General features: G+C 34.8%; 1 protein-coding gene across 1 annotated transcript in view; it reads left to right on the top strand.

Moving 5' to 3' along the window:
- Positions 1 to 12,770, top strand: part of ROBO1 (roundabout guidance receptor 1) — a 412,086-nt gene that overhangs the window by 285,982 nt on the left and 113,334 nt on the right. The window contains exons 4-6 of the mRNA XM_060098621.1: positions 3,731 to 3,851; positions 4,199 to 4,337; positions 6,614 to 6,741. Coding sequence (XP_059954604.1) covers positions 3,731 to 3,851; positions 4,199 to 4,337; positions 6,614 to 6,741 — 388 coding nt within the window. The remainder of the gene's footprint in view (positions 1 to 3,730; positions 3,852 to 4,198; positions 4,338 to 6,613; positions 6,742 to 12,770) is intronic.

The raw sequence follows: 12,770 nt of genomic DNA, 5'->3' as shown, positions 1-12,770 counted from the left end.
CCGGACAAAAATCTTACTTAATTTACTTTTTTAAAGAAAGCATGCTTCAATATGTGCAAAGATAATGTTCCTTCTTGTATTCTGGAAGTAAGAATTCTGACTGTGGTTTTTCATGCTTACCAGAAATATGAAATAATTCTCTTCACGTTTGTTTGAAAAGCTATATCTTATACCTGATTTTTCTATATCATCTTGTTACTCAGTAAACAATGCAATAAAGGAGATGAAAGCATTCTAGAAGAGATTTTCAACTACTTCAGAGAAGTCTTTAAGTACTAGGAGAGAAGGCTTTTACCCCTAAGGAATATAATCGTTTATAGCTTCTTAAAGGGAAAATGCTAGTATATAAGAAGCCTATATATCAAGTACTTTGAGGTATTCCATACCTTAATGTCACTAAAACTTTTTTTTTTAATCTGAAACTGTTCTGAAGAAAAATATAAAGTGTAAAGATATTTGAAACTTTAACATTTTTACCACCTTTTCCTTTCTCCTCCTGTCTCCTTCCCCAGAAGTAGCAACACCACTGGGACCTTTTTTGTTTTGTTTTCATCTAGTTTGTAGTTAGCCGAGGTCCCCCTTTAAGTGCTGTCTAGAGCTTATGGAAATGTAGGCTTCTAATGTGGTTACTACTGCAGGCCGATAAGGTAGATGGTAATGAGGAAGTGGGACCTCTGCTTCGATTTTTGACATAGGCTAGATGCCATATTGTCGGAAAACTTAACTCATTCTGCTTCTCCACTACCCGGTTAGGTTAATTGAAGTAGAGCTGCTGCAGTGCAGTGTTTAACATTGTGTCTGTTCATTATACAAACTCATTTTTGATAGGTTTACAATTTGGCTGTCAGATCCAGCTGCAGGAAGAGAGCTGCCAGGAAATATTTCTTAGCTTGTTTTAAATAGTGATATTTTCACATTTATGGTGTTTTGTATGTGTTAGACATATTCTTCCTTTCTCTGTAGAGAGAGGAAATGTCAATTTTTGGTTTACAAAGGAGCACTAAGATTTAGAATGTGTATAGTCACCCTTTACAATCAATATTTTTATATGACAGCATAAAATGGTGATTGTTAATAGTAGGTACTGCTTTAAAGCTCGTACAGTATATTTGATCAGGGTTATAGCACTACTTTTTTTCTATTCTTCTGTTTATTGAAAAGAACAAGCCACCATGCATTCCACATTTGTGACCATAGAGAATAGAATTATGGCTTTTGGTTTGCTCTGTTTCAATTCAGCCATTGACATAATGCCAAAATCAATTTGAACTTGTAGAAACTGAAGACTACCATTTGCATCCGTTATTTTGTGTGTTTCTCTGTTTTCAGTATTTTGTTGTTTCTTCCTTCACTTTTGTCAATTGCTGTCTCTATCATCTCCTAGGAAGTAAGTTTCTCCCAGGTTTGGTGAGGCTTGTTTGATTTTCCATTTAAGTTGTAATGTTCACTTTGGGGTTTTGAACCATTATTGCCAGTGAGTGTAGGGTAGAATGTAGAGTTTTATAGTGAAATTGTCTTGTTAATGGGATGGAAGTTGTGTAGGCTTATTTATACTAACCTGGGGACTCTCAGTAATGATTTTTCCAAATAGAGTAAACATTAATGGTATTACATGATTTTAATCCCTCCTTCCTTTTGTTATTTTAATCCAGCATTTATCCTTAGGCCAGAGCCAGGTCTTTAGAACAAAGTTTCTCAACCTCAGCACTATTGACATATGGGGTGTGTGAAAATTCTTTACTGTGGTAGACTCCTTTGTGCTTTGTAGGATATTATTGAGTTGAAAATGCAACTTAAAAAAGAAAAGCATGAATCACATGATTTTACTTTAGTAAAAGTGTGTATGTGTAATGCATATTTTATATCTATATTTCTATATCTATTTATCTATATCTATATTGAGAGAGAGGGAGGTACAAAAGAAAAACGCTCATAAAGTATTGACAGTAAACTTTTGGAAGGTTATTTTCTTTTCATGTGACATTTATTTGTTCTTTTAATGTATTCTGTTTGAAAACAGGTAAGTATATATGAAAACAATAAATCTATCATTAATATATCATGTAGCTGCTATAAACCTTTATGAAAATGCTTCAGTGGATAATAGACTAATTTTGCCTACAAAAGCAGTTTGCATTCATTAAAAATCTTTCGAGTGACTACTATATGCAGACATTTTTCTAAGCATGAGGGATAGAATCATGAGCAATGCAGAGAAAAGTCCCTGGATGATTTTTATAATGACACCTAGAGAATCATGGTCATTTTTTTAAATAAAAGGACTGAAAAAATGTCAAGTTCTAAAGGCACAAAAATTAAAACTGCTCTGTTAATATTTGGTTTGTCCTAACACATAAAGACTTGGTCGCAATATCTAGTTTGGATGTCTGGATTGAAATAAAGCAATTTAGGCATTCCAAAACAGTGTGACCCCACCTTTATAAAGTAGTAGTTTCAACAAACTCCCAGTGTGGGATGAAAAAACAATTCTATTTGAATGGTTCCTTCCTTCCTTCCTTCCCTCCTTCCTTACTTTCTGTATTTTTTCTTTCCTCCTTTGTTTAATCTGTATACTGTACAAAATAACTGTGAGGTCAAAACCTCCATGAATAAACATTCTGGAAGTTATCCCTGACAAAACCTTTCTAAGGTTCAGAGCATTATAGTTATTCAGGGGTAATTGAACTCTACTCCCCACCAAAAGCATATTAAATTAAGTAAAGATAGTTCAATTTCCACATCCCAATCTTAATTCATGGTTAGCTTTGGCCTACATATTGTACTGGAAGTCTGCTTACATTTGTAATTAATCCTTCTTCAAATAATTAAGTGTTCAAGAGTGTACCCGAATGACTTTCTAGATGATTTATTGGTATCTGTTCAGTCTCTGCCTCCTAAGTCCCCAAGAAACTGTTTGGATGGCAGAGACACTTACATTTTTTAGGACAGGTCAGGTTCTGTAATGTTTTGGAAATTAAGATATATTTGCTTAAAGCAACTCTGGCAAATTAAGTAATTAGAGACATTTTTATTTCCACATCTTGTAATACTAGATAGAATATGCTTCCTTGAAATTATGTATAGCTAATATGTATTTACATGTTAATTATAGTCATATGGTATTAAGAATTTCCTAAACAACAAGGTCCTACTGTATAGCAAAGGGAACTACATTCAATATCCTGTGATAAACCATAATGAAAAGAAGATAAAGAATGTATATATATATATATATATATATATATATATATATATGTATATATATATATATATATATATATATATGAAAAACTGAATCACTTTGCTGTATAGCAGAAATTAATACAACATTGTAAATCAATTATACTTCAATTTAAAATAAAAGAATTTCCTTTTTCTTTTTTCCACTTGCTAACCAAATTGTTCACACAATGTTTTTGGTTTTCATTTAATTAAATAATATGAAGGAACTTGGCTGGTTTGGAAAAACAAATTTCTAGTTATATAGAATATATAATTACTTTACGAGAAATGTAGGTAAGTAAAACTGTTTTGCCTCTTTTATATTGTACCTTTGGAATAAATTCTGTTTAAAGTTCTTACCTATAGAGTAAATACTACACAGCAGCTTTTTGATAGAATCAGTCTTTCTTTGCATACTTAGAAAGTAGACTTCACTTATGAAGACCTCCGACATGTAAAAATTACTATAGCAATTTTAATGATAGTCACTTGAAACTTTTTTTTTAAGATACGAGGAGGAAAGCTCATGATTACTTACACCCGCAAAAGCGATGCTGGCAAATACGTTTGTGTTGGTACCAACATGGTTGGGGAACGTGAGAGTGAAGTAGCAGAGCTAACTGTTTTAGGTAAGTGCAATTTTATCTGATCTGCTCACTGTAAAGCTTTTCTCTTATTATTATTTACTATCTTTATACAAGGGAGAAAGAAATGATCTTTTCTAGAAGGTAAACCAATATTTTGGGGGCTGGAAAAAAGACAGAAGAAATCAGTAAAGCAGCCTGACATAATGTAGCCAAGACATAGGAAGACAATTAGGGAGGAGAAGTGGGGAACTCGGTGGAATAATTTTCTAAATAATTTTCTAAATAATATTTTAGATTATAAATCTGCTCTTATGGGACATCTAAAATGGCTTTTAGTTTGTTCATCTGTTTGTTTGGGTTTTTTTTGAGATGACTTTTTCTAATTTTAGAGAGACCTTCATTTGTGAAGAGACCTAGTAACTTGGCAGTCACTGTGGATGACAGTGCGGAATTTAAATGTGAGGCCCGAGGCGACCCTGTGCCCACAGTACGATGGAGGAAAGATGATGGGGAACTGCCCAAATCCAGGTATGGATCAGAATTTAATGATGGGATTCATCCACTCGGAATTTCTACAGTTCTCATCAGAACACTTTTCATGTATAAGCCATTAGAATGGTCTACTCTAGACTCCTTGATCTCCTTGGGCCAGACACAGTAATGGAGATAATTAGAATCAGAAGGTTGCCATGCTTTCTTTGAGAGTATACAGATAAACTGTAAGTTCATGACCCCAGCCTGCCCAGGGAACCCTTGGAAGATGTGACATTCCTTAAACAGTTTTCTCTTTGTCCAACCAGACTACAGTTAATACCAATGTCTTATATAGGAATAGGTAGGGAAGGGAAGTACAGCACCAAAGATGGAACTACAAACCAATTAAAAAGCAAACTCCCTTTTCCTTAGCTACAACATCACCAGGGAATGGTAGAAGAGGTCAGAGTTTCTTGATATCTGTCAAATCCTTAAATTGGCTAGAAGCAGAGATACGCTCGCAGCCTTAGGGAATGAGGTAATGAAATGAAACTTTCAGGCACTGTCTTTAGGCTGTCTTCCCTAGTGTGTCCATTCATTCAGCAGACATATCTTGAGCCCCTGCTAGGTTTGGGGGTCACAGCAATGGTTTAGTTATAGTTTCTGCTGTCAAGGAGCTCACCAAAGGAGCCATGTATGGATAGGTACAGAGTAACGTAGCAAACCCTTTTGTTGCATAAAGGTAGACCCATGGGAGCAGAAAATCAGGAGAGAGTTCTCAAAGGAAAGTGACATAGAAGCAATGTTTTGAAAAATATGTATCAATTTGATAAGCAAGAAAGAGGAAAAGAGTATTCCAGGAAAAGAGACATCACAACATAGACACAAATCTAAGACTGTTTTGAGTGGTGGAAATTTAGCATGGCGGCACACAGTGCATGTGGCAAGAAGTTATGGGAAACCAGGCTGGAGATAGTGAGGCCGGATTTACAGGACTTTGTATCGACTACAGAATTCTGAATCATACGGCATGCGCATTGATAAGCCAGGAGGGATAACTATGAACAGGATTGCTTTTTAGAGGAAATAATTTTTTTAGCATTATGGATATCACATTAATGTGGCAAGGGGGTGGGGAGATGCCATTGGCTGGGTCACCATTGTTGTTGTCCAGATAAGAGATGTGAATTGCCTGAACTGGGAGATGAGATGGAAATAGGCTAGGGGTCCATCATGGAGAGAAAGTTCTGAGACCCAATTGATGAATTGAATGATTTGGAAGGAAGATAAGTAGGTTGTGTTAGGAGAAAGAGTTGTTTTATGTGATAGGGTAAGAAAAAAATTTTTATCTAATGTATTAAATATTAAGTGTCCCTGGGGGTATGATGTCTAATTATTAGTCAGGATTATGAATTTGGAGCTTAAGTGAAATAGGGGCAGCAAATGTTTGTGTGGTCGATCAATATATAAACTAGTGTAGATAGTATAACTCAGGGATATCATATAGAGTAAAAAGAGGATTAAGGTGAAATTTCAAGGGACACCCAACATTTAAGAAAAGGCAAGATGAGGCAAGGCAAGGGAATTCCAGAATAAGACTCTCTGGGTTTAAATATTAACTCTGCCATTAAAACAGCTGAAGACCAAAGCCAAGCTACCTTACCTTCCTATGCCTCAATTTTCTCATCTGCCAAATGGAGATGAGCATAATACGTCATAAGGTGTTATAAGAATTTTAAAAGATAGAACCTACAAATGTTTAAAGTCTGACATATAAAAAAATTTATTTAATGGTCACTTAAATTTTAGTATGAGTACAGGAGCTTGAGGAAATAAACAAATAAGTGTCAACTTTGCCTAAAAATATTCTGTTAAAAAGTAGTTTTGGGCCTCCCTGGTGGCGCAGTGGTTGGGAGTCCGCCTGCCGATGCAGGGGACGCGGGTTCGTGCCCCGATCCCGGAGGATCCCACGTGCCGCGGAGCGGCTGGGCCCGCGAGCCATGGCCGCGGGGCCTGTGTGTCCGGAGCCTGTGCTCCGCAACGGGAGAGGCCACAGCAGTGAGAGGCCCGCGTACAGCAAAAAAAAAAAAAAAAAAAAAAAAAAAAAAAAAAAAAAAAAGTAGTTTTAATATTTTTGCCCACACGAATGTAAAAGAAGTGCTCTTTTCTACCTGCATGCTTACTTAGAGGAATGCTGCATTATTTACCTTCTGCTTTAAATTCTCTGAAGAGAATGTTGCCTGTGATTTGATACCTAAATACATATTTGTAATGATGGATTATTTCAAGTAGAAAGTCACTTAACTGTGCTTTCTTTTGTATGTCACTAGATATGAAATCAGAGATGATCATACCTTGAAAATTCGGAAGGTGATGGCTGGTGACACGGGGTCATATACTTGTGTTGCAGAAAATATGGTTGGAAAAGCTGAAGCCTCCGCTACTCTGACTGTCCAAGGTAAGGTTTGGGGAACATTTTTTGTGGTTGATTTATTATATGAGATACAATGTTGATATTTGAAAATATTACATATTAGAGTAGTCTATATAAAATATAGACTTTAAATAGTGCTATATATATATATACTTTATTCCACACATATTTAAAGGAAATTATTGTTTTGCTAATGGGAGCTCTATAAGTGTCTGTTACAGGAAATTGAACTAAGTTTTCAAAATTATGAGAGCACTGTCTTGGTCAAGTAGAGGAGGGGAGTGTGCTTTAATCTCTGGGTCTTCAAACATAGAGCTTTAATTAAATGAGAGCTACTGCCGCGAAAACTTGATCTTTCAATGAAAATAAGTCTACCATTCCTTCAGGTCATGAACTTTCAAGGATCTGTACAGTTCAGAACAAAAAAGTGAAAAGATTCTGTTTCCCTCTAGAATGTAAAATCCATCCATAGAGTAGGGACTTTTGCAGTATTTTTCTGTGCACACCGTGCCTGTGACTTAACAGACATTCAATAAATATTTGTTGAGTGAATGAATTGCATTTGTACTTTGCTAATTTTGATGAAGATTTATTATTTGGTGTGATGTGAGCCAAAATGGGTGCCATATTCTTTGGCTACACGTTTTTGAATGTCAAAGACATCTTAAACTGATATGCAGAAATGGTTCTGTCACCTCCTTTGTCTCCATAATTTCATATGTTTTTCATTCTCATAATCACTTTTCCCCTTTTTCCATGATGTCATACTGATTATTTCTTACTATGTATCATCTGAGAACTTTCTCTCATTTTTTTCCTTTTTAGGGACAAATTGTTTATTGTGAAATTTGAGAGACAGTGACCTTTAAAGAGCATTTTGTTGGTGAAAAAAATTCCGTATTTTGACATGTATATAGAGTAAACAGGGATTTTGGCCATAAACCACTTAGCTTGTTTCTGAGTATGACATTAGCAACACTTGCTCTGTCATCTTTTCTGAGCACTGTCTCCTCTAAGGCTATTGCGAAGAAAAAGGTGGCTTTTGAAGGAGAGCTTCTACTGTGGGCTTTCTACAAAAGAGGCTTGTGGGCTTTTTACAGTAGAAAAAAAGGAATAAAGAATATTTCCTTCCTGTCTCTAAAGCCATTATGTCCCCCTTTGGGGGTTTTTAGCTCAACCTCATAAAAACAAAAGAAAAAAAAAAAGAAAAGCTCAAGAACAAACATTGAATTTCTAAGGCCTAGACTACTTCTCTTTAATCTAAGTTAGACTTGAGCTCCACATAAGACTAAAACTGTAAGAAAAGAAAAACCCTTTACATTTAGAGAAAGCATAAATTGAAGAGATGTCAAGTTCAAATTCAGAAGCCCTCCAGAGGGAGTGAAAGTAGCCCAGGGTGAATACGAGACATGAAAAGGTGTGTCTATCTCCAGGCAATTGTGACAGGGAGGTTGATTGTCTATTATATTAGTCAGAGAGATGATGCTTTTATAAATAATAGCCATTCTGCTGTGTCTACAGTAGACTTTGAAATAAAAATAGAGTTTCTTCCTGCAATTTTGTACTCAAATCCAAAGTTAATTCAGCCTTAATTTTCCCATATGGAATTCTTGCTCCTAAGCCTGGATTTCAGTGAAAACTGGGTACAAATGATCAAATCCAGAAGCTACTTAAGGAATTTAGAAGTTCTTATTTCAACTGCATTGGGTTTTCTATAAACTTATGAAAGATCTGTGTACTGTTGAGAAGTTATTATTTTATTCAACTATTAAAATAAAATATGCATATTAACTCACTGTGAAAATACCTTTAACATGCTAGAATAATATACACAATATGTCAAAGAAAGTAACATGATTCCCAACAGCAAACGATAACTAAGAAAAAACACAAAGGAAACTTGAGAAGTTATGTATTTTTTTCCTTTGAGATCAAATATAGAAAAATATTAGTTACTACAAAGGAAACTAATCAGAAATGAATACATTTGATAGCAGGAAACAATTATTAGAAATTCAGTAGCATAGTTGTTTTTGATTTCTGTATTTTATTTGTGGTTCATTTTTGAGGCACTATTGGAGTCAGTATGGGCTTAAAAATAATCTTCCTTTTCCTCACTCCTCATGCAATAAATATTTAATTTTGAGAATTGTTGTTGGACAACAGAACCCTGTGTTCCAATAGCAGTTTGGGGAAAAAAACTTTCTTAAATAAGGGTGAGTGTTTGATTTTCACCCCTAGTACAGATATGATTAGTTCTAACATTTAAAAATTAACCCTCATTTGAGAATTACTTCCTTTTTTTTGATATATATATATATATATATATATATATATATATATATATATTGAAATCCCGATTCTGTTCTTTTAGAGACTCTGTCTGTATGTATTTCCTCAAGTATTCCATTCTCAACTCATGATTTCTTTGGTTTTTCTACTTGTGTATTTTTCACAGTCCTTAGTATGGTACTGGGCATCTAGTAGGCACTTTATATAATAAATACTTGTTACAATTTGAAATATGCATTTGAACTCCAACCTTCTGCTTGAGTGGTAGAAATGTCACAGTACAGTACGTCCCAGGGGAAATTCAAGCATCTTCTGGTGACTTTGATCCTGAGTGCTAACAGTAGGTTACATTGGATCAGACCTGAAGAGATTATCATCTCTGATGGCTGCCTGGTGGTCTGTGTTTGAAAGGGAACAGAGTAAAACCTGGGGCTGGACAGAGTTTCCTAAACTTAGATGAAGTTTGTTATCTGATCTTATCTGAACGTGTATATCTAAGCTTATCTGAAGCTTGTTAAATATGCAGATTATCAAGCATGCCCCTGGAGAACCTGATTTAGTAGATCTGGGTTAGAGCACAGAAATGTGTTCTTATTTTTGTTTTCAAGCAAGTTCATCAGTCTCTGGAATGAGGAGTTGCCTGCTGAGCTGACAGAAAGAATAAAGGGCTTTGAAAAATTGCTCTAGAGTTTGGGAATTACCAGGGCTGGACGAAGTGTGTTACAGAGAATTGTGTAGTGAAGAGTATAGACATTGGAGTCAGACAAAATGTAGTTGAATCCTATTTCTGTCATTTACCAACCGTGTGGCCTAGAAAAGGTTATTTAAATTGCATGAGTCTCAGTTGCCCATGTGTAAAATGGGTACAGTAATACCAACCTCACAGCATTTTTATAAGGATTAAATTAAATTATATATATAAAAAGCTTAACATATTTTCTGTTACAGAGTGTTTTATAAATAAGGAGTGTTGTATTCATATAAGCATTATTATTAGTGATAGCTTTATCACTTAATTTTAATAATTATTTGTTATTTCATAAGAAAAATAGTAATGTTCAGATAATTCTAGACAGATAGGTCTTCCTTTGCCATTGTAAATGAGAAATCTGAAATAGTAATATAATCATGATAATTTATTATGTAACAAATTATTAAAACTCTTCTCAAATATAAAGCATTACATTTTTATTAAAAAAATCTTTATTGCCTTTTAAGCTAAATGTGTTAAATCTTGTTAGTGCCATCAAAACTAGTGCTAGATTTAATGTTGAGGTTTTGCAAAATAACTAGATAATTTAATGAAAATTACGACCACTTGGGAATAGAAATGATTCAAAACCCGATTACATTTTATGTGTAATGGAGTGTTATTGTTATGAAAAAATGTTCAGCAGAGACACAGAGACTCTGCAGTAATTTGACCTACTGAAAAATAATTAATGTCCATTACATGACCAATAAAAAATGGTGAAGTAATGCTGTTTGGAATGATCACAACAGAGAAGTGTTTCTGTTTAACTCCCAGTTAACCAGAAAATTCAGTTAACCTGAACTTAATATTCTGTCATTTTCTGGAATAATTCAAAACTTTATTACCTATAAATGTAAACCACCAATATTGTTACATTTACGCCTGATGTTTGTCTGCCTCATTTTCCCTCCATACTGTAATAATATCTATGCAGCTCCTCAAGAATTCTCTTTGTAAACCTAAAATACACAAACAAACTCAGCATCTTTTTAAAGACATTTCATCTCAATTTTGATTGATTACATTGTGATATTTGCATTTTAATGTCTCAATTTGACAAGTATTAGGATTGCTGGCTGTCACAGTAGGAATGAATTATCTTCTGAACTAGTGTTTCATATTGCATAATGGCCCCATCGTTTAAAGAAAAAGATATATACTGTAGTATTTATAACCATTTTATCGGTTGTGACATACCTATAAAATGTAAAGTCTAACTTGAACAAAATAGATGCAGTGAGGCACCCTGCCAGATTTTTTAAACAGTGTGCTATTGAAACTGCTAAAATTTATGCCTCTGCTTGGTGATCCGAGAATGGTTGCAGGTTTGTTTTACATTATTTTACCATCTTAATCTAAACCCATTAGGTCTTTATTAGATGCTTGCCAGGTGGGCCTTGAGGTTCTTCTTGGAATCACACGATAGTCAACGTAAATTTTCCTGCTTGTTTTCATTTTTGAACCAATTCATAGTAATTTAAACAGTGGGTACTTTTTTTTTTTCTTTGTTGAAGGTAGTCTTTAAGAAAAGCATGGTGCATGCAGCCTCAAAACACTTAAAAGAAAAATAAAGGCAGAAAAATAACTTTGTCATTCTATTAGTAGCACAACCTTTAAAATTAGTAATTATTTATGATGACAATCATGTCTGTAGCTTTTTAAATAATTCCATTTTCAAGGTGTGCTCTTCTGAAAGAAAGATAGAAGATAAAGCCACACAGAGTTTAAACTCCGAATTTCTCCCATTTCCACGTTTGTCCTCCACCTCTAAGATTTCTTACAATTCTTTGGTTCAGTGATACTCACTGCTTAAACAAGGCAAACTTGATGGCATTATTAATCTTTCCACTCCCTTTGCAACTTCACAGATAAAGCAGCTCTTATTACTGTCACAATTTCATTGACAAAGTAAATTTGTGACTCTCTATCACCAGAGTGATCGTGTTCCCATCGTTATGTCTGTCACAGGAAACCGAACTGAAAACAAACTTCCATATACCAGCCATTTCCCAAGCAATCTCATTTTATCTGTGCTGACTTGAACCATTAAGAAAATCTAATCCCATTTTTGTCTGTCTTTCTTACAATAGGCACTAAAAGACATTTAGTCCTCCCATTTCCCTCTAGCCCTAAGTGCTGAGCCAGTCAGACACAGGAAACTGGACGTTTAGTTCACACCCCACTGCACTCCTCCACAGGCCTCTCCCAGGGACCAGTTATTCTTTGAAGCTCAAGGAACAGTTGCTTTTCTGCCCTTTCAGCAACAGCTCTGTTAAAAGAAAAGGCAGGGTGGGAGGGAGACGCAAAAGGGAGGGAATATGGGAACATATGTATATGTATAACTGATTAAATTTGTAAAATAAAAAAAAATAATAAAAAAAAAAAAAAAAAAAAAAGAAAAGGCAGATGCCAAACATCTCTAAACCAGGTGATGCTCTGTTACCAGACAATTGGGATTTCTGTGAAATCCCAGCTCTTTTCTCATAGACGCTTATCCATTTTTCTTCCCTTGATGTGAAATTACTCCATTCTCTCAATTTCATCACCTGGATTCCTTTTTTTGTTTTTTTTCTTTTTTTTAGTTCTAAAATATGGTATCATGAATGATGTTGATACCTCTTTAATGTATTCTTGGCATACAATAGGAATGTGCAAATGGATCATCAAAAAGACGTGCATTCTATTCTGTTCTGAAGAACTATTATTTTGTCTGATGCTTCCCATAAGTATTATGCCTACTCTGCAGTGAAGGAAGAGAGCACTTCCCCGTTAGGATTGGTTAGCCACTGACAGCCTCTGGAAGGCTGAAACTTGAAGTCTGAGATTGATGTGAGACCGGAGAGACACAAGGCAGAAAAAAAGACCAGTGCAGTCCTTTGGCTGACTTAACTGCTACTAATGGAATGTTTCCTAGAGCTTCTCTCCTTGCTGCTGGTGAACTGCATGCCAAAGAAAATAAGAAAAAAAAAAAGAAAAAGAAAAAGGAAAAGAAAGAGAAAAAAAAAAC

Source organism: Mesoplodon densirostris, chromosome 5, assembly GCF_025265405.1.
Source record: "Mesoplodon densirostris isolate mMesDen1 chromosome 5, mMesDen1 primary haplotype, whole genome shotgun sequence".
NCBI lineage: Eukaryota > Metazoa > Chordata > Mammalia > Artiodactyla > Ziphiidae > Mesoplodon > Mesoplodon densirostris.
This window is presented reverse-complemented; position numbering and strand designations above follow the sequence as displayed.